Source organism: Sphaeramia orbicularis, chromosome 4, assembly GCF_902148855.1.
Source record: "Sphaeramia orbicularis chromosome 4, fSphaOr1.1, whole genome shotgun sequence".
In the NCBI taxonomy this organism is placed as follows: Eukaryota; Metazoa; Chordata; class Actinopteri; order Kurtiformes; family Apogonidae; genus Sphaeramia; species Sphaeramia orbicularis.
The window spans coordinates 22,046,059-22,068,565 of NC_043960.1; the positions used below are offsets into that span (position 1 = coordinate 22,046,059).

General features: G+C 38.3%; 2 protein-coding genes and 4 non-coding genes across 8 annotated transcripts; all 6 read left to right on the plus strand.

Moving 5' to 3' along the window:
* The first annotated feature begins 1,799 nt into the window (after positions 1 to 1,799).
* On the plus strand, positions 1,800 to 4,855 carry nppc (natriuretic peptide C). Its single transcript, XM_030131495.1, has 3 exons — positions 1,800 to 2,023; positions 2,982 to 3,277; positions 4,800 to 4,855. The coding sequence occupies exons 1-2, from the start codon at positions 1,931 to 1,933 to the stop codon at positions 3,252 to 3,254; spliced, it is 366 nt and encodes a 121-aa protein (XP_029987355.1). The 5' UTR covers positions 1,800 to 1,930; the 3' UTR covers positions 3,255 to 3,277; positions 4,800 to 4,855.
* Positions 4,856 to 9,222: 4,367 nt separating this feature from the next.
* On the plus strand, positions 9,223 to 18,179 carry ncl (nucleolin). 3 transcript variants are annotated; one of them, XM_030131489.1, is made up of 16 exons: positions 9,223 to 9,390; positions 10,449 to 10,547; positions 10,630 to 10,735; positions 11,393 to 11,515; positions 11,813 to 12,076; positions 12,257 to 12,415; positions 13,570 to 13,653; positions 13,835 to 13,958; positions 14,312 to 14,448; positions 14,565 to 14,691; positions 14,897 to 15,033; positions 15,489 to 15,627; positions 15,952 to 16,097; positions 16,612 to 16,738; positions 16,994 to 17,262; positions 17,446 to 18,179. In XM_030131489.1, the coding sequence occupies exons 1-16, from the start codon at positions 9,373 to 9,375 to the stop codon at positions 17,508 to 17,510; spliced, it is 2,124 nt and encodes a 707-aa protein (XP_029987349.1). In that variant the 5' UTR covers positions 9,223 to 9,372; the 3' UTR covers positions 17,511 to 18,179. The 3 variants fall into 3 exon arrangements, with proteins under 3 accessions (XP_029987349.1, XP_029987350.1, XP_029987351.1); XM_030131490.1 differs by having other exon boundaries at positions 11,816 to 12,076; XM_030131491.1 differs by having other exon boundaries at positions 9,224 to 9,390; positions 15,495 to 15,627.
* LOC115418728 (small nucleolar RNA SNORA57) lies at positions 11,596 to 11,733 on the plus strand. The gene has a single exon (XR_003935351.1). It is a non-coding gene; the product is annotated as a small nucleolar RNA SNORA57 (small nucleolar RNA).
* On the plus strand, positions 13,694 to 13,762 carry LOC115418727 (small nucleolar RNA SNORD82). Its single transcript, XR_003935350.1, has one exon. It is a non-coding gene; the product is annotated as a small nucleolar RNA SNORD82 (small nucleolar RNA).
* LOC115418724 (small nucleolar RNA SNORA75) lies at positions 15,712 to 15,845 on the plus strand. The gene has a single exon (XR_003935347.1). It is a non-coding gene; the product is annotated as a small nucleolar RNA SNORA75 (small nucleolar RNA).
* On the plus strand, positions 16,762 to 16,889 carry LOC115418725 (small nucleolar RNA SNORA75). The gene has a single exon (XR_003935348.1). It is a non-coding gene; the product is annotated as a small nucleolar RNA SNORA75 (small nucleolar RNA).
* Positions 18,180 to 22,507: the final 4,328 nt, after the last annotated feature.

Here is a 22,507-nt window from a genome sequence, read left to right on the forward strand (position 1 = left end):
TTAGTTTTTTATAGTACGAACCTTAACATACACATAGAGTCTTTTATTCTCATCAGAAAATCTTTGGATGTGCCAGAAAATAGACCTGTTTATATTGTGAACACCACCAAAACACTGCATATTAGTGTAGGCAACAGCTGTGACGACACTTCTGCTGTCCATCATCTAAACATCACATCTGACACAGAATTTTGCACCAAAATACAGATGAGGACAAATCCATAAGGCACTTTTTTAAGGCTGGTATGTGACACACCACACAGAACATTTGCTCCTCTCCAACTCATTTCATATAGTTATGTGGTGATATAAATTCTCACTGGGTGTTATTGATCTGATAAACATGGGACTCTGAAGAGCATCCACTTTTCGGCACAGCAAATACTGCCACTCTGTGTTCCGAAACCGACAGTGCTGCCTGAACGCAGCTCCAGTCTACAGGGCCCACAATTATTCCACACTGCAAGAAATATCTGTTTTTAGCTACTTTTTAGTTATCATACTTACTGTAAGTTCACCTCAGACTGTAGAAAGTATTTTTATATAAAGAAGTGAATCACAGTCTCTTAGTCTCTTAATAAATCTGGAACATTCCTCCTCTGGACAATGTTTAACTATGTTTATTAATGTAATTATGACTTTCAGTGACACATCACATCAACACACATCTTCTGTTTACTCTACACATGACAAACTAAGATACAGACACTGTAAATAATGACATTCAACAGTGTAATTGAAGGTGTTTCTTCACTGGACCTTTGCTTTTTCATAGAATATTTAATGGAAATAGCCACTAAGAAGATCAGATATCCCATGTGTCCCTTTTTTTATCCATCAACTTAGAAGCACTATTTAGTCATAAATTATGTTTGCAATACAGTATCTTTCTCTGAGAACAAAATATTCAATATTATAGCCTAAAATGATTCCATACTGTACATTCATGGCTCTTCAGTTGAGTTTTCATAGAATATTTTTGAGAACCATAGATGTATCTGTATTCTATCTTAACATTGTCATATAAAGCATGAATAGTTTTTGGCTGTGAGATTCTATGTAGAGCCATAACACAAATGGATATGTGTCAAAACAGACCTGTCTGCTTTCTTTTACAGGGTATCTAGACTCTATGGTACACTTATCTTCATTCACTTGCATTTTAAATCTTTTCTGTCAGATAATAAAAGCATTCCAATGAAATAAAGACCACTTGGGTTGTTAATAAAGTGCTGAGATCAACAAAATGGTCCTTAATCCTAAAGAATCCCTTCAACCATAATGAGAATAACTTCTTTTCTTAAATTTCACCAACAGATTTTGAATATTCACTCGCTGTGAATAAAAATTATTACTTAGGTTATATAAATTTATAGAGTAATAATATTATTCACACTGGCGCAGTAGAATACTAAATGATTTGCTAAGATGTTTCGCAGAGCAGGCAGCTGGCATCTCTGAAGTCATTCCTCTGCCAAGGTCGCTCTTCAGCTCTTGAACACACACCCTTTGAAAGCACCTTTAGTTTCAGCTGATGCGTCTCAGCCAGAGGTCTGAAGTTAAAAAAAAACAAAACAAAACAGGGCATTCTGATAGCTCATAGCCTATCTCATTTCCTCCAAAACCCCAAAGACTAGAGCTTGTATTATTCAATTAATCCCTGACGTGACGTGCTCAGAGGCAGGTGGGGAGAACATAGAGCTGGAGGAAGGAGGCAGACCATACACGCAGGTTGTCATGACATCATCACGGGCTGTGCTATAAAGCGGTGAGGACTAATACACTGAGTTAGAGGAGCACTTTGGGAGCTTTGGAGTGTACAGGACGGACTGAAGCCTCTTGTGTTGAACAGCTGATTGGCTGCTACTGCCGTCCTTCTTTCTGAACTTCAGCGCATAGGAATCCTTTTAAGAATACAAGACTTGTCAAAATGAACTTGTCGTACTTGGTAGCTTGTGGACTTATAGTCACCCTGCTTTCAGTAAGGATTGGAGCAAAACCTTTATCTCAAGCGCAGCAAAAGGTAAGAAGAAGCCACTTACAGTATATTATATATTCTCAGAACAGATATTAGCTGTGGAATTTTCAGGAGTGAACAGCTGTTCTGTGGCCTAGACTGTTTTGTTTTACACATATTACGCGATGAGTTCAGGTTGGCAATTATGTAGGGACAAAACTTTTACCAACTCCCTGATTTTAAGTATTCGGTTTTTGTTTTTTTCTTTAAGTTGCTGTAACCGAGGGAAAAACAACATTAAACAAGTGCATCTACCTCGAGAAAAGACTGTATAGAGTTTAAACATAAAAACATTTGCCCATTGTTTCCCAGTGAAATTTCCAAAATTGAAATAATCCCGTGCGTAAAAGTGTAATTACGCATGAATTACGCACAGAATTTTCACTACATGATATCTAGTCTTTTAAGAGACAGTGTCTTAGAATATGACTTTTAGTTCATTATCAGTCAGAGTTTAGGATGTTTGTAAATTGATGCCAGTGTCTGCGTTCAGACCGGAGGAGCGGGCTACAAACACCTGCCGTGTGCCTCCTCACTGCAGGAGAGCGACTTCTGAGTTAAATGACGACAATCTAAAGTGATCTACAGAAACCTGACAAGAGATTAAGTAAAAAGAACTATTTCTCTTAATGATGAATCATATCACTGGATTTTGGTCATAACAAAAGTCACTGCTCATCTCAGTTTCCCCTCACAGCCGTGCGTAATCTCACATTATGTTACAGTACATTTACTTATTTATTTGTTCTTTCTTTTCAATTAAAGGGGTTTTGAAAATACCCAAATTTACAGCAAGTTTCAGGGGTTTTTTCCCCACAACTTTGTGCTGACAGATGCTCCAACAGCGAGACTGGATTGTGATGAAACTCTTTACAAAACACATTAGTTGTTGCTGCTGCGCTTTTGTAATAAGACCAACATCAGTTCATTATTGATTTTTTTTTTCCTCAATTTTTGTTTCTAGTCTCTTAGAAGTTTGCTGGGCGAGGAGCTGGCGGAGTTTCTGGAGTCGGAGGAGAGGGAGAGGCGACTAGACGCTGTGCGCTCTCGGATACGGTTACTGCGAGATTTACGCATGGACACCCGCGCCAGAGGGATGTGGGCTCGTCTCCTTAACGACCAGCCCGCACCGAGGAGACACAAAACGGGAAGCAAGAAAGCGGGTTCCACGTCGAGGAGTGGCTGCTTCGGTCACAAGATGGACAGAATAGGAACCATCAGTGGGATGGGATGCTAGGGATTTGGATCAGCGCTGTGATGGTGAGTGCTCTGCCATATCAGAGATCCTCATTTGTCCACTAGAAGCATGTTTACTAAAGCAGCAGGAGACAGTATGTGCAGTAAGGAAAGACTGGATGTGTGGAAGACAAGGAAAAGGGAAAGGAGGGGGATGCTCAAGAAAGAAAAAGGTTAGTAGGGGCTCAAACTGTTGTCTATCAAGGAGAGGATTCACAGTGGCAAGGTCACAATAAAAAGGCAAATAAATGCAGTATGAAAGAGGAAAACAAACTCTTATTTTCAGCCTGTTGCAGTGGTGTGTCCGTTTAAGCTGAAATGACATGATATGCAAGAACAAAGTGTAAGAAAAGGGCAGAAAGAGAGGATGGTTTCTATTTCATCACAGATTCTTTACAAGTCTAGTCTATACAGTAGCCCCAGAACACAAGAAAGGAAGGAAGTGTGAGAGAGGAAGGGTGGGAAGGATGGAGAGAAATAAAAGCAAAACTGAAACAAAGAACAAAAATATAGAAAAGATACAAAGTCAGGTTGTTATTTTTCTTGACGGTCGTCTCAGGATACTGCTTTGCATCGAAATGTTGAGCCAGGCTAGAATAAAAAGTAGGACTGAAGCAGAATATTAAGTTTAGAGGACAGGCATTGTATGGTTGTATGTGATAAATTCATATTCTAGGTCAGTAGATAAAGAATTAAGCGCATTAACTTTGACACCACATCATACTGTCACGCCTGATTACCAGAAATGTTGATGCAAAAGATGATGTTTTGCTTCAGTGCCACAGAAGTTGTTATTTCTGACAAGTGATACCATTAAACCTCAAGCGCTACTTCAATAATCATCCTCTAACAGGAACCAAGTAGAAAGAGAGGCCTCTTAAACTGACAGAAACTGTATGAGAAACAGTCTACTTAATATGTATGCAATGATCCCATCTGCTTCATCCAAGAACAAGCAGGATATATTAGATTAAAGGGGAAAAAAAAAAAAGAAGTTGGTGTCGGAAGGAAATGCAGATGCAGACGTAGACAATCAAAAGCAGCCCCCCTGTGGTGGCAGTGATCTTTCTGGGAAACCCATTCCCTTTAGCAAAGTGATTTTAACAAAAACAACAAGGGGGCTGTGGTAATGAATGAAGTACTGAGGAAGCTAGGTGACGCACAATTAGTCCCGAGGCCTGTATGTGGTTGTGGCAAACTGTGAAATCTTGAAGGGGGAGTGTGATTTTTGTGACTAACTCAGTGAGTTAGTATGTTTTTCATCACCGACACACCTCTTTCCTCTTTTGGGCTTCAGTATTCTAAGTCAGTGTCAGACATGTATTTCAGAGGTGATAGTTATGAGTTAGTATGGAGTCAGTCTAAAGGTTTAACTGAGCATAAAACTTACAAATCATTTGAAGGATCACATAAAAATGACTGGTCGTTGTAGGGATATTACAGAATGAGTGATGATTCTGATATCTGATACCAAATAATTACATTTGTGTTAATGAGTTTCAGTGAAAGTTTGGGCTAATTTTTCTTGTATTCTCTCTTTTTCTAGAATTCTGGACGATGGGTTTGGACAACAAAGGTTCAGTTTGTTCTCACCTGAGGGGGAAAAAGAAAAACTCACCATGTGACAGATTTTCGGTACGAAAGTCACCATGACCAGCATAAACAAAGACTGAGATGACAATGCTACAAAACCCTCATATAAATATATATATAATAAATATGCAGGTATACAGTATATACATATATGCATATATGTATACCATTCAAATGGTCAACAGATACAAATACAGATGCATCCTACAAGATAGCGGACAATGGTGTAAAAACTACAAACCGCAAAGCTGTATATTGTTGCTGCTGCTGCTGCTGCTGTACATTCATGTACTTCATCTTCCCCTGCATAAATGTATTTATGTTTAAAAAACTATTTATATGTTTATAAAAAGAGATATTTATAAATATGAGTTTTATTTATGTAACATTTTGAAAATGGATGCAAACTGCAGGTCAATTCTGTTTGTAACTTTTTTCTTTTGTCTCAAATAGTTGTAAATGTTTTCAAAAATGATAAAAAAAGAACATTCCATGTGCACTTACATGTTTCCTCTCAGGTTTTCTTTTTGTTTCTGTGATGATGTTTTACTCATACGTAACACTGTCTGGTTTCCTGGTTAAAAAAAAAAAAAAGTTGCTTTTTCAGGTTGATTCTCATTAAGGGCTTCTTTGTCCTGAGATTCCTGAAAGTTTCTCAGTTGTTGCTGGAACAAATCTGCCTGGAGTAAACAACCACCTGAGGCTTGTCCAACCTATTGAGTCTTTTCAAGTTTTATGATAAAGGCAGTAAAATATTATTACCTACTGTATGTGGCACTAAAAAGCTTCTAAGAGCACAGTTTCCCAAGTAAAATGCATGAAATATTGGACTACACAACAACATAAAAATGTCAGATGTTTACAGGAAAAAACAAGCAACTCAAGACTAAAAGATGGAAAAGTATAAAGGCAAGTCAATAAAATCTGTTTATAGAGGGAAACATGATAATGAATTAGTAAGATGAACTCATGGAAGGAGGTTGTTCCACAGTCTCATAGTATAATTAGCTGAAAGATATTGAAAGTTAAGAAAAGCCCTTGGATGTAACGGATTTATTCTCACATTTTAATATTATGAAGCTCTTCTATGTCGACCTAATTGGCAAGTATAAGTTATATTGGAATGTGTATCTCAAGAGTTAAATGACAATTTTTCGATTACATATTTATCATCAGAGTTTGTTTTTTTTTTTAGATCTAAGCAAACTGATGCCACAAAAATCGTGCTTTCTGCATCAATTACTTGCAATATTATACTCTGACACTAGAGGGCAGCATAAACGTATGGAAATAAGTGAAGCCACTTGTTGCACACATTCAATGAGCAACACAAATAAGGAGTCTGGAAAATGTTACATCTCTAAATGTTGAGTGACTTAAGTGATTGTTTTCCCCTTGTGTTATAAAACATAAAGCAAAATACTCTTACATGGTACGACAGGTTTTGTTAATGATGTAATTCCGTATAAAGGACATTTCACTAGATCAACGTCGAAAAGCAAACTTCTGACTGAAAAACAAAAGAAAGAATAAAAATATCTATCTATCAACATAATGTTTTTGCTGAACTGTGCCTGCAGTGGTACTTGGTGCTGCAATTACACTAAAATACAACAAAAACACAACAAAAGACATCCCTCAGCACGAATAATAATCAACATTTAGTCTCTAAAATCTTCTTCCAACCTGTAAAAGGAGTAGAAAAAATGATCACATCCATCAAATATGGTTAGTAAACTAACAAAAAGTGAGGAGTTCTTTAAAAATGTACTCCATAAAACTAAATCATCACTGATTGTGATTGTGTCTGCCATTGTCTCCCATATTGTGAGCTTTATTATGGTGAAATTTAAAGTGGGATTGCCTTGTAATCTAGGTACAACAATGGTACATACAATGATTAAAAAAACAAAAACAAAAAAAAACACTTTGTATGTAACCCTGAATTAACAGCCTAAACGGTGAAACCTGATACTATCCCAAACGGTTTCAAATCATCTATTGACCTATAATAAGTCCTTCCATCAACTGGTATATTCTACTTATTTATCTCTTTCATTCTAACAAACTATCCTGTATTTTTAATTGTCAGGAGCAATACAATTCAATACCCCCAAACCTTTAAAGAACTGAAGTGAAACCAGCATAAATGATGTGGATTCTCACTACTAGAAATCATAACTTAAACTTTTTTGCACAATTACATTAATAAATTTAACATTCAGGGAAATTTTTGCTACAATAGGATTTCCAGTTGAAAATCTAGCCTCTGAAGTCAACCATAGTTACTTAAATCAAGTCTCAGGTAATGTTTATACACATAGAGAAGACAGAGGAAGAGATGACGAACGATAAACACATAAAGACCAATACTGAAAAAAACAAACATAGCTTTTCACATGCTAGATAGTGTGAACAAAGTGTACAAAAATAATAATGGGTAATGACACTGCAGGTACTGACAGTGAGATCTCATAAAATGATGAGTATATGGTGCTGCCACCGTGCCGTGAAATGCAAAACAGGGATTATAAAATGCAATGCTGCCTCTGTGTGGTGTTGAGTGTTAATTACTCAAATATGCAGTTCCCCAGGGAAAAACATGACTGATCCTTGGATAATGATAGATAGATAGATAGATAGATAGATAGATAGATAGATAGATAGATAGATAGATAGATAGATAGATAGATAGATAGATAGATAGATAGATAGATAGATAGATAGATAGATAGATAGATAGATAGATAGATCATAACAATATTCTACCCATTTGATACTTTTTCAGGGTGATTTCACATTTCACAGCATAAACCTATATAATCTCAAAACGACTGACAGGAAAAGCAGCAATGTCATTTATTTATAAAGACATGAAATACAAATACAAATGTTTCTGATAAATGTTCAGGTTAAATATTGAAGTTCTACTCATACACAGAAGACACTGCATTATATCACACACAGAACTTTGTCTATGACCAAGCTTTACACAATATTTCATAGTCTATGCATACAATTTGTATCTTCTGTCAGATAAATAAAGTGATGATAGCGTATCATACAATAAAGTATTAGTAATCGTGTTATGTGTCATTTAAGTTGCACTTAATTAGTTTTAACCATTAGTCACAGTTGCTGTCTAATAACGACACTAGACCCTTTTTTTTTTACCTATGGGTGTGTGTATGTTTAAGTTCTACCCATCTTTTATTGTGTTAATGTATAGTCTAGTATGCTTATCAAACTTGTTACAGTGCAGTACCCCCTGAAGTATATATTTTTTGCCAAGTACCCCCAACTCTCACTTCAGCAATTTTGATTGAACCAATGAGGCAAAATTTGATCCTGTGCCAAAGGTGTCTGTTTTTATTTTCAAAACTTTGTAAACAAACCACATATATTTAACTGTAATATAATTAAAATAACAACTCTTTATAAGCAAATTTTGTGCAAAATATAAACTGAAAAGTGCCCTCTTTCATTGCTAAGAAAAATAAATTAAATGGTCATGAATGAATAAATGAACCTTTCATCAACAAAAAAAATAATTACTTAACTACTCAAATAAACTAATCTTGAATAATATAAAATAGAAATGTTCTTAGAATGTTACCAAAGCTTAAACAAGATGACAGACAATAATAATAATGATAATAAAATAATAATAATAATAATAATAATAATAATAATAATAATATAAAAAATAAAAAATACTGAAATGAAATTAGGTCAGGAGTGTCAATTTTATTATATGAATATATTTATTGTGTTTTATATTTCAGCTTTAATTTTCATTATTTATTTTGTATTCAGTAAATGAGGACTTATTTAATGTATTTTTCCATAAAAATAAGCCCCTGGGCTTCTTCCACGTACCCCACTTTGAGAACCCCTGGTCTATAATAATCCATTCACATGAGCCTCGTGTAGCTGACGACTTATGGCAGCTGGCTCAGACCACGTGGTTTGTATAAACAGCTGTGCCCTCCCTCCATGCACGAACAGGAAGACACATTGTACTGCACAGCGTAACACAGGATGACACGTGTTACTTTGTTAACAATTGTGTGAAATTCAGAATAATGTCTTAGTTTTACCTGAGCGTTACAATATGACCTATGAAATAACCTCTGTTCGTTATTTTGAACATATAGCTGTTTACATATAGACCTACTCGCTTTTTTACAGCCCATTTTAAATGTCATCTTTGTTAATCGGAGTACAATTATCCGTTTGTAAAGTTAACAGAATTTATTTGTTTCTGTGTAGTAATAAATTCCACGCTGCCTGCTACGTAGGCGAGGCGCGGACACGATGCAAATGACCTGGGCCGTGATTGGTGGACACGGTCATGTGGGCGGATCATCGTGAACGCGCAGATCAGGAAAGTATCGAGCTCGTGTTCATACCGTCTGTCTTTCCTGTCCAACTGACTAGGTTGAGCCACGTGCATGCGTTAGCTATTCCACTACTTGTTTCAAACGTCCAGTACCTCGTGTTTCTCTGAAACACACAACAGCACCATGGTGAAGTTAGCGAAGGTAAGACCACGCTTCGTTCACGTACATAGACGACGTGTGCGGTTGTAATTCCTAGGAGACTGTGTTTATGTGTGAGGCCTTAATCTGCGTTTCTGCGCGAGACACGGAAACCTGACGCTGGAACAAAATGTCTGCTGATGATCTTCAGCACTATGTTGTGCTTAATATATTAGTCTGTTTCTGTGCATGCTTACCCGGCAGAAGAGGCTTGGTTTTATTGCACGTTAATATGTCGTTTCGGTCTGGATCAGCCATGTTTGGTCGTTGCTGTTGGTTTTCAGGCCTACTCTGCTAACTACTCAAGATGGCATTCGTGCGCGTTCGCGATTTAAAAAATGGAGTTTAAGCTACATGACGATGAATTAGATTACACGTTACCGCGAGTCTGACGACTTTAGACAGCAGTATCCCTGAAATAATTGCAGTGGTGGATTTTAATAGCGTGCTGGCAAACAATTAGCTGGTTGACTCGTTAGCATTAGCACGATACTGAACGAATGGAAAGCTGCAGCTTTGTGGACTGTTTTTCCATGAATGGGTGGGGAAAATTGGTATAATAAATTATTTGTCTCGGAGACTTGGAAATAAAAATATAAGTGCCCCTTGTTGAGTTATTTCCAGCACCCGTCCTAATTTATCAATTTCGTTAGTTAGCATAGTTGCATGACTGCAAATGGTTAAGTAGCCCACATGCTAGCAACCCGACCTCCATTGCTCCACGTGGGTCTTGCGCCTGCTCTGTGACACACGAGGTAAAAACACTCACGAGAAAACGACCCGCCGACTTCACATGTTTTTCGTTTAACATGGATCTCGTGTCTACGTAGTTAACATGTTATTAAACGTTGGAACCAATGGTTTTGGGACAAATGTGTGTCTTATGGATTAGATGATTAGTTCACCACATGTTGTCGCGTTAGCATAGAGTTGGTGTGAGGAAACCTGAGGTACTGCATCTACGTTCTTAATTTCATTTGACAGCCGATCTTCTGGTCTAAGTTTTTACAGTGAAGTTCATAAAATTGATTTTTATTGCTTTTGCATTACTTTTCATGCAGGCAGCAAATAAACCAGCGACTCAGAAGAAAAAGGCCCCTCCACCACCTAAAGAAGTGGAGGAGGAATCCAGTGAAGAGGACAGCAGTGATGAAGAGGAGGTACATAAAAGTTTCTCTAGATTTTTAAGTAGTTCCCTGTCTAACTGTGGATAGAGTAAGTCATTTTTATTTTTAATTGCAGACTCCTCCACCTAAAGTGGTGAAAAAAGTTGCTACACCAGCTGTTAAAAATGGCACTGCTGCCAAAAAAGCAGAAAGTTCAGATGATGACGACGAGGATGATTCTGGTAAGTAAAACACCTTAAAGTTGACTGAATTTAAGAATTTGAAAAAACTAGTCACACCTTAGTGGAAGTTGCTGCATGTCTTGTGGTTCTCTAATAGGTTTCACATCATGAAATGTAATGGAAAGTACCTATATGAGAGATAGCAATGCAACTCTCCTGGTCTGGTTAAATATATTAGGTTTTGATCAAGGAAGCAGCTTCATCATGACTCAAAGGTACTAACAAAAATATGTAATTTAAAAAAAAAAAATTGTATAAGAAAAATTAATAGGATATTTAAGCAGTCCTCTTTGTGAATCAACAAGCTTGAGTTTGGAAAGGTACTTGGATATGGAAATTGGGAGTTAGTTCATCAGTTTGAGTACTTTTCACTTGTAACCCAAGCTGTTTTGCATAGCGTGTTTTTTTTTTATAGAAATCATCACTTCACCTGGCCGTACGAATTATTGAAGTAGTCATATTGACATTCAGAGATGCTTACCCAGTAATCCTGCATTCACTGTTAAAGGCTCTGTCTGCCCTTTTGTTAATGCGAAGCAGTGTCAGTCCACAAAGTTGAGCTCCATGTTATTTTACAAACATGTTAAAAATATATTCACATTGATAGCCAAGTAAAATTTATTCAGTGTATAACGATTAAGTTTCATGCATCTATAGAAGAGTCTGAAGAGGAAGCCCCACCACCAAAGAAGACCCCTGCAAAACCAGTTAAGCCCACACCAGTCAAGGCTGCTCCAGCAAAGGCTGAAGAGTCGGATGATGACGACGATGATGATGATGGTAGGACATGAAAAAACAGCACAGATTTTGACATGTTGGATGAAATAATTCCAGCTGCTTTTATTGTGAGAAGTAGACACCCTCCATTTCTTGGCATACATGTAGTTGTGTAGTACTCTTGTGTGTTATGTACGGAGGAAAAGTAAATGCAGTGCTATGTCTTCGGTACCGGTGTGTTTTATCGTCTGCCGGTTCTATCCTCAATCACTGTTACATTCTAAGCTTTTTTGTCTCTCCACTTAAAATAGTGTACATGTTTGTTCAGGTGTTGTAATTTTATTTGTAAATTGTAATCAGATGATGAGTCAGAGGAAGAAGCCCCACCACCTAAGAAAGCAGCTAAACCTGCTGCCAAACCCCCAGTGAAGGCTCCACCTGCTAAAGAAGAGTCCTCAGATGAAGATGACGATGATGATGATGATGACGACGATGATGATTCAGAAGAAGAGGCCCCACCACCCAAAAAGGCTGCTCCTGCTGCAAAACCAGCTGCTAAGCCCCCAGCAAAAGCCAAACCTGCTAAAGAAGAGTCATCTGAAGATGATGATGACGATGAAGATGGTGAGATGAGCCTTTTTATTTTTTCTTGCGAAAACCATCAAAGGTCATGTGATGATCAATAAGGGACTTAATACTGAGTGTATGATGTTACTTTTTCAGTATCTGATGTGGGTCAATGACGGATGCTCAGTGAATTTGAATAGGTCAGATCGTCTATTAATATCTGAACATTTGTCTCAGACTCTGAGGAGGAGATGGATACCACTCCAGCCCCAGCTGCAGCAAAGGCAAAGAAGGCAGGCATGGTAAAGGCCAAGGAGGAGTCGGAGGAGGAGGAGGATGACGACGACGATGATGATGACGAAGATGATGATGATGATGAAGAGGAGGAAGAGGCCGGTGAGTTTGCAGTTCACACTTTGAAACATGTAGGAACACACCAATATAAAAATACTCTAATTTTAAGTTTAAGGTGTATAAGTTTATGTCCCAGCTGGGAGGAAATAAGCATAATGTAGTAAGAGTGTTAAAGGACATGAAAAGGTGTAAATATCACATCACTGCCTTTTTGAATTAAGTGGTTGAAGGAACTGACAGCAGATATGTCTGCAACTGATAGAACTGTGTGTTCATACACAAGACGTGAAAATATTTCAAATTGCTTTTAAACAGGAACATTTGGAAAACTCATTTTGTATTTAAAAGACAGGATATTTTGAGCATTTACAAGAAGGATGCAGAATGAAGAAATTCACTGTTGTATGTACACACTAGGCAGATGCATTTGTAGTTACTCTTTGAAGTCGAATAATTGAGTCAGTTTGGGTTGATCAGCCAGTTCATCTTCTCATCGTTAACAAGAGTTCCACCCAAATCAAAATTATAGTAACGAAATACTGGTCAATATCACAATCGTAATTCCGCAACCATAATTCACTGTAAATGTGATTTAATTGTTGGTTACACTGTAACAGTGAAACTTCTTGATTCTGGCTTCACTTCAAACGTCCAGTTTCCACCCAAGTGTTACTTGCGTTGAGTTTATTTTGAATATGCAACTAAAGTAAACTAAATAATCATGCACTAGTAGCTGGAAAAAAAAAAAACAGATCTCAAGGAAACATGAAAATTTATGACATGTAGTGATTTGCTTACGTCAGCATATGTTATAATGTGCATATGTGAAGTGTGAAAAGATGGTTATTACAATTTAAAGTATACTTTTCATCTCCCTTTTCCTTGGTTACACTTAAAAAGCATAGTTACACATTTAGAGTGACACTGTTGCAATGTAACAGTGTATATCGGTATACCATTTAATTTCAAAAAGACATACTTTTCAGACTAATATGCAGCATTAGACAGAAATGGTGAACATTAGTTCTGTGACTGTTAAGTAAAACCTAAATCTCCCCTGACCTCAAATAAAAATTTTACAACTTTTGGAAAAAAGTTGACAGTACTTGTCGATTTTTCATGCACGTTCCTCTCAGCTTTACCTTTTAGCTGGATGGTGTCTGTGATTTTTAATGCGTCACATTATTTGTCAACAGATGTTCCAGTGACCCCTGGTAAAAGGAAGGCAGAGACCAAGAAGGACACACCACCTGCCAAGAAGGCCAAGTCAGATGGTGAAGGTATGAATAAATGCATTAACCCAATTATTCATTTAATTATTGCATTGTGATGATCAACAAGGGACTTAATACTGATGTGTGATGTCACCTTTATTATTCTGAGTAATGTGTGAAGACATAATTGCTTGTCTAATGTTAAATATAAGAAAAGCCTATTGAGTTTATTCTGTATCCTTCTCAGGATTTTCTATATTTATTGGAAACTTGAACTCTAACAAGGACTTCGATGAAATCAAATCATCTCTAAGGAAATTCTTCTCAAAGAACAGCCTTGAAGTTGCAGATGTCCGGTTAGGTGCTTCCAAGTAAGTTTATATAGTCTATTTTAATACAAGGTTAGTACTGTTTGATCCTATTGAGGTTATTTGTCTGTGTTTTACCCTTTAAGACAAGATGGGATGGAAAGATCTTTACTCCTGTCTCAGTGACAAACTAACATTGCAGAAGAAAAAAATAGACTTGTAACAGTGGGTTAACTGCATCTTTTGTCAGCCATTCTAAGTGTGGATTAATGTTACACATGTTTGGTGGTTCCAGATTTAAAGTAAGTTTAATGTTGTTGGGCTGGACAGCAGTTGTACTGATTTAATGACTCGCATGAGCAAATTTTTGGGGAACTTTTTCTCATAATATTTGTCATTTTTGCTTGCCTCAACAGGAGATTTGGCTATGTGGAATTTTCATCAGAAGATGACATGCAGAAGGCACTGGAGCTAAATGGCAAGAAGGTCATGGGTCAGGAAGTGAAGCTGGAGAAAGCCCGCAGCAAGGAGAACTCACAAGAGGGCAAGAAAGGTAACAGCTGGTTTAGCCAGGGTCGTTGTGCATGTGTGCAAATTTGGGGGAATAAGTGAAAGTAAAAGTCAAGTCCTAATGTATCAGGTGAGCTAATGTTGACGTTTGTCCCACAGAGAGGGATGCACGGACCCTGTTTGTGAAAAACCTTCCATTTTCTGCAACGGTTGATGATCTCAAAGAAGTATTTGAACATGCTGTAGATGTCAGGTTACCTGCAGGCCAGAATGGATCAAACAGAGGGTAAGAAAAACCACCTTTTTTGTTGCCCCAGCTGACAGACCATAAGTAATAAGACATCTTTGTAGAAAACTGACTTTATGGATATGATGGTCTAAGTGGTACTTGACTTTTTTTGTTCTGATATTCTCAATGATGATCTTTATACAACTGTTTTTAACGTGCTTGTGAGTCTTTCCCAGAAGTTAATTTTCTTTCCTCCTTACAGTATTGCTTACATAGAGTTCAAAACTGAAGCTGAGGCGGAGAAGATGTTGGAAGAGGCCCAGGGAACTGATGTACAGGGGAGGTGCATCATTGTCGACTTTGTAGGAGAAAAGAGCCAAAAAGGGGCTAAGGTGGCAGGTAAACAACCTGAAATCTTTATAAGTAAAGGTGTGGGGTTAGAGTAATAGGTTTGGTTCATTAGAACTTTTTTAATGAATATGTTAAGTGTGGTCAACTTGAAGCTTGTTACACTCCAGAACATGGAGACCTGCCAATAGTATGTATGAACTATTCATTATGATGCTGCATTCATGTCATGAACAATAACTTACAACAATAGTTATTCTGAAGTCAGATGTTTTAATGATTAAACACAGTTCCAAGTTGGCCGTATCTCCCATGAAGGCTCTGAATTTACAAACGTAATTTAAAACAGGAAGCCATTTTGATTGTGGCTAGACACAATGCTCATATAACTTCCTTAATCTTTGCCCAGGGCTTAGATCTAACCCAACATTAATCTAGTCCAGCATTTGAGAGGAAACATGCCCTTCTGTCCTTATTCATCTTGCTGTTTTGTCTTCCTTATCACCCTGTAGCAGCAGCGGGAGCAGTCAGTAAAACACTGGTGGTGAATAATCTCGCCTTCAGTGCCACAGAGGACGCCCTTCAGTCCACATTTGAAAAGGCTGTTTCTATAAGGATTCCCCAGAGGGATGGCCGACCTAAAGGGTAAGAGATTTATGCAGCATATAATACTTGTAAGAATTACCTGAGCATTATGTACTGATTAAATTGCTAGTATGCCTCTGCTTCACCTTCTCATGAGCTCCTCTTAATCCAACCCATGATTATGCATGGATTCGCACGAGAAGCAGAGCCACTGCTCAGTCAGAACAGGCTCACCCTGCTTTCATGTGGATGATGCTTATGTCTGCTGTGCAACATGTATAAATGTCTTGAAGACACTCTTTAAATTGCAAGATATCTCAAGCAGCTTGTTCTTTGATTTGTAATGTTCAGCTTTGCTTCATGTCTTGCGCTTCTCTCTCCTAGGTTTGCTTTTGTAGAGTTTGAGAGTACAGATGATGCTAAGGAAGCCTTGGAAAACCTGAACAACACAGAAATTGAAGGGCGGTCAATCAGACTGGAGTACAGCCAAAGCGGTGGTGGCCGAGGGGACGGTGGCAGAGGAAACTCAGGTGGGTCTCGTTAAAATGAATGAACTGCGTCCCTGGTGTTGCTCCAAATTGACATGACTCATCTTGCAACAGTTGTACAAGGTTGTTGGTCAGTTGTCTGGTCAGGGTTTTTTTTTTTTTTTTTTTTTGACAGGGAATGTGCTGTCAGCAGTCATATTGTGCTCACTTTTTACAACACATGGCCAGAAGTGATGAAAATTGACTTCCTGAAACTCTGTGACGATTTCAAAGATAGTCAAGTCCTGATCTGGTCTTTGCATATGTCTGTAGCTCATACCACTGCAGAACAACATCTTGTTAGACTCGTAGCATAGTAGCAGAAGTCATATTTTTTTTAGGTCATAGCCAATGATAGAAAAATGAAGCAGCACTGCGAGGAGAGTAAAGTTATGCAGATATCACAATTTAGCCAAAATGTGACTTCAACAATTATGCTTTGAGGCTAACAGTCTGTACTTGCCTTGATAGTCATCATGATAACATTCTGTGATTCTTTCCGTGTCTCACACTCTAGGTCCAACAAAAACTCTTTTCGTCAGGGGTCTCTCTGAGGACACAACAGACCAGACTCTGAGGGAATCATTTGAGGGTGCTGTGGCAGCTAGGATAGTTACAGATAGAGACACAGGGTCATCGAAAGGGTAAGTCTGTCAACACTCATAAGTTCTTCTCGTGAGCACCGCTCTGTCCATCAATGGCAGTATACGGATTCGCATGAGAAGTAGATGAAAGTCGCAGTTAAACAGGCAGCTACCTTTAGTGGGAGTTGCCCATGTCTGATGTGAGACAGTATCACTGACAGGGAAAATCATATGACTTTCTGCTTAGTAAAATCAGTTCACAATTATGTAGATTGTTTTGACGAGTGTAAAAGACTCATTTGTCTTGTCCCTCAGATTCGGCTTTGTAGACTTTGACAGCGAAGAGGACTGCAAGGCAGCCAAGGAGGCCATGGAGGATGGAGAGATCGACGGCAGCAAGGTAACCCTCGACTATGCCAAGCCAAAGGGTGAAGGCGGTTTCCGTGGGGGCCGAGGCGGCGGTGGATTTGGCGGCCGCGGTGGCGGCAGAGGTCGTGGTGGGTTCGGTGGCCGTGGTGGTGGTGGTGGCAGAGGAGGACGCGGTGGGTTCGGCGGCCGTGGAGGCGGACGGGGTGGCTTTGGAGGTAAGAGCAGATCGGCTGCTGACCCAGATGTTTTATCTAAACTAAGCAGGTCACGTTGTCGTTTAAGGTTTGATTTCAGTACATAAGATGCTTGTAGGATCAGATGTATGCCTCCAGGTTACTTGTAACATTCTGTACATTTGTAAATGCTGGTAAACTAAGATGCTTTTGTTCTCATTGTAGGTGGAAGAGGTGGCGGTGGATTTGGAGCCAAACCCCAGGGGAAGAAGATAAAGTTTGATGACTAAATCCTTAGTCATTTGTACTTTTGAATGAACTCTGGTTTAAACAGTTTTCAGAGCTTTTGGACATTCCAGAAAGCATCATTGATATATATTTAACTTTTACTGGGCATTTTAGCCCTTTATTTCAACCCTTTCCACCTTACCCTCCTGTGCCACTATGGTACTTTAGTCCTTCTCTGCTTAAGTGCTACATGTGAGTACTGAATGTCCCGAATGCAGACCTGCACCTCTCCCTCACATTATCTTACTTTCCGAAGGAGTGAAACGGAACGGGTCTGACAAACAAGTTTGCTGTGAAAAACGCGCTCATCTTTGTCAGATACATTGTGTAAATTTAAAACAGTTTGTATGATTTCATTTTACCTTTTTGTAAAGAAAATACACGTGTATCCATGTTTTTGTTCTTATTTTGTCATTTAGTTTGCTTTAGGTGCCAAGTTTTACTGTAATGTGCAAAACATATTTTGATAGATCTGAGGCTGAGTTATATGTGGCAGTGATCATTATGTCATATTCAGTTGGTTGGACACTGTTGGTGTTCGAGTCAGAGGATGAAAGCCCTCTAATCTATGTAACATAAAATATTTGTAGTGCATCAACTAATTTTTTCCCATCCGAGAATCTCAAGATTTTCACAAAATAAAACCTTGTAGGTGGTGATTTTTAAATGTTTCTTGATCACTCTTTCATTTCATTGAAACCATGTTAAGTAACAAAGCTGGTCAGATTTTTATTATGTACCAAATTACATTCAGTTAATTACAAGAGCTCTGCAAGAAATTCTATGAAACAACCAAGTTTGTCTAAACCCAAGAATTTGAAGACAGCAAATTCAGTGTGGTACAACTGTGTTTTGTGGAAACTTGATTATGAATCTCCATTATATCGTTGCTTGACCAAAAAAAGGCCTCACCTGGATTAACTAGGCAGATACCAGCCTTCCATTGGAAAAATTACTGTAGTAACTGGTATGTTTACACTACATCATGCACTGAGTAGATTCTCATTTCTTAATCAGTTTGCAAGGGAACAAAGACTGGACAATGCTAAGAGTTTTCAGGCTTATCTAGCTTGTGAAAGGTTGGTTGAAGGAGCATGAGACCTCATTTTCACACATGGGTCAGCCTCCGGTGTCCAGATCTGAACCCCCAGTTGAGAATCTGTAGGATGTGATGCAGAGGAGTTGATACAGGGGTCCAGCTGACGCAAGATGTTTGGAGAAAAATTATTGCACCCAAGCATGTTTTTAGAAGAAAAGAAAAAAACCTTATTGTACATGAGCGTTGTATGGAATCAATGATTCCACAGTGGATATCCTGTAGTCAAAGGTAAGGGTTGATGAGGAATCTCAGCGTAATCTGGTGAAATCTTTACAGCAGGGGTGTCAAACTCTTTGAGGGGCCACATACAGGGAAAAGCACTAGTAAAGTAGCACATACACCTATAATTGATGTCAGTTTAATCTGTTTGGCATATTTTAGAGTGAAGAAAGTTCAATTAATGAAAAAAAAATAACCTTATATTTAAGGAAAAGTTCATTTACACCTGCATTTCAGCCTACAAATCACAGTGCATCTGTAAAAGGCACAAAACCTTTAGTAACAGGCAGAATGTTGATGACTGAATCTGCATTACTGAACACCCTTGTTTGCCCACAAGGTGGCAGTGTTCTCTAGGTAAATGGTAGTTTTGGGTTTCAGAACAAAAAATCTTTGACCTATACTTATGCAATTTCTGTACAAAAGGTGTTCCAGAATGTTTAATTAGACAAATCCAGCTAAGCAGAGTGGATGATTCTTAATTGTGTAGTATGTCCTGTAATCTCTGGTACTGGTCATCTATCTTAAATCTGCTTTAATAGGAACTATAAGGCACAGGCTTGGCTCTGTATACTGTCAGTGTTGTGATTTCTCGCTGGTAAAGAGTGACGGTGATAAATGGCTGACCTGAGCTGCTGAGCAGATCTCCCATGACACTGCCGGACGGCGGACAGTGGTTCGCTGTCATCTCCTGGGTCTGGTGACTGAACAGGGAGCTTTGTTCCAGAAGGTGCCTGGGCAGGAGGCACTGATGATGGGGCCTCTGAATACTCCCATTTAGAGATTTGTTGCCCCCCACCTTGTTAGACCAGCAACAGAGGTCATACAGGTTTTAGTCTGTGGCATGATGTCAACTGTCCCTCTGTGCTTTCTGAGTTCACCTTTCAACTGTTTTTTTTTTTTTTCCCTTCAGATCAGCTTCCTCTCCTCATGTAATTAACATTAAACTTTATCAGATATATGTTCACAGAAAGCAAAGGGAATGAATGACTTAAAGTTACAACTGATGAGGTAGCTAACATGTTTAACTTATGAATACTGAATAACTTTAAATATAACATTGTTTTTAACTAAACTTGAGACACCATCAATAGGGCATTGTGAAGAGGAGAGGACAGTGACTGATACTTTATCTCATTTGTTTAGTGGCTGGTGTAAATAGGGCCCTCTTTAAATAGAAGTATACTTCTCTAAGACCTCTTCACAATGGATCATTGTGGAGTACACGGTGTCCTATAGCACAGATGTATTAAGTCGGTTTGCCTTGGCCTCTTTTCCAGTGGGATATGAGGAGAGAGCGAGCATACAGCCCGCATTTACCCAGCATGCATTCATGCAGCAGAACAATGCACTGGCACATGCACCTTATTCTTGTTCGCATTAATCTCGGAACTAATTAACAATGTGTGGTACTGTTGAATCAGATGAAGACAAAAGACTCATGTTTACACTGAAAGCTAAAACCTATGCCTGCTTTATTTCAACCCTGCACAGCTGAAGAGCTTAAATATTCATATTTGTAGTTGTATTATGTTACTACCACTGAATAGATCTGTTTTCAGTACCCACTCTTGTAAATTTCCAAGCTTTGTGTTTGAGGAAAAAGTTGAAAAGGATCCCTCAACCTACATATCGTTAGTCTCATAGCATAATTTCCTTAGTCATATTTTTGGCTAAATTGTGGTACAATAAACTGAAGCTGTAGTGTGAGGAGAGTAAAGCAGAAAAAACATGACTTAGGTATTTATGTTATGCTATGAGGCTAATTATATGAGTTATTGAAACACTAACCACGTGTCTTCCATAGTCATTTGTTTCCTGTTGCATTACAATAAAAATCGATCATCTGGTCAGGATGAAGACACATTTGTAGATTTTGATGGTACTCTATGCGCATTAATGTAAATGAGAAATGCTGTGTGAGCTGGTAAAAAGGCCACTCAGCAGCCTGTAGGTTGAGGAATGTTCTTTTTTAATTTTAGCCCAAGCAACAACATTCCCATCCTTAGCTATGCCAGTGATGGTCCTCCAGAGGCCTTTGAAGAAAATAGAGGGTTGGTGTGAAAGCTTGCAGCCCCTTCCAGTCGACCCAATGACCGTGGTTACATCAAAAGCTTCTTCCAATTAGTGTCAACAAATATGCAGCTCCTGATCTGTAGCCAGGTTGGATAGCTGAGAGTGTAATTGCATACAGTCGCATATCATCACCGGAGTGGGAAATTTACACTAGATGATGTTAAGTCTTGGCTGGTGGCTGGTAGGATTGTAAATTGTCCCAACAGTAGCAGCGGTGTTTTGACTGTAAAAGCCTTCTAAACATGTAATCTGAAAAAAATATATGAACAAGTGTCCTACTGTTCTACTAAGCTGTACTGACCTTTTATGTAACCCCTTTAGCAGTACATCTTTTGTCAGTAGGTTTTCTATTACTGTCTACTAGTAGGTTTGCCTAGCAGGCTTGTGAACAACTGTACAGAAGTGAATAGTCATTTATTACTTTGGAACTGCTCTTTATGTCTCTCGCACATATACATTACACCCTTGAGTACTTAACAATTCCTTCCTGTTGTAAAGTCATGTAATTAAGTCATAATGATGGTCTTACTCATGGCTGTGGGATGTATTTCTAAGGATGGTACATTTTGTTAAATGTTTGATCATTACATAACGATGGTCAGGTGGCATCTATGACTCAACAGCCCTTTGTGCATTTTAAAGATTCTATGTTTAGTTGCATTTTAGAAAATATCTCGAAGAATCTACCTTTAGAGATATTATTTGCAAGTCGTGATGACATACGATGTTGTGTCATGCTATAGTTTTAGCCTCTGTTAAGTATTGGGAGAGAATTTATCACCAAAGTACGGTTCTTTTGTTCATTATTTGCACATTCCAGATGACACTTCTCTTATTTCCATGTGGTCAGCCTTTACTTCAAACTAAAAAAAAAAGTGGTTGTTTTTCACTTGTTTTTTTTTTTTTTTCCATTGTTTTAAAGAGATTACCTAAGTACAAGTGAGGTGTCACTCCTATGTCGCCCATGTGTTCTCTCTCTCTCGAGACGTAAAAAATCACAGTGTTCCACAACAACAAAAGGGATAATTCATCTCCTTTTTCAGTGTGACTCCATTTGACTTCTCATTTGTACATTGTGCTTGACAAAGAAGAACCGCAGATAGAGATAAACCTCTTAAGCTATGTATCTATGCTGGCGAGCGCATCCCTCATGAAATACAATATAGTAAAGATCCGGTTTCTCTATGGCTTTCTTGCCTTTATCTTGACAGCGATCCAGGAGAACAACAGGAAGGGATTTCTTTTGTCTTGTAATGCCCTTTGTCTTTTTGGGCCAACTTAAAGATCTGAACAATATCTTCACTGTTAACTCGCAGTATCACTCTCAGCTGTTGCACACTATGAAAAGACACACAATCATTGTCAGGGATGCTTAACATAAACTGTGTGAAATACCACACCGGTTAGGAACATTTACAGTGGCTTTCTGAAAATCAGAACAACGTATACTGTAAAGTGACAAACACAGATTGTTCATACCCAAAAAGTAAAACCATTGTGAGTGTCAAAGTTGTGACATATTCTATCTCAGCTTTGACTGTTATTACTAACATAAGCATCCTATAGGCATTATCACAGAGCAGCATTTTTTCATTGCATCTGCAT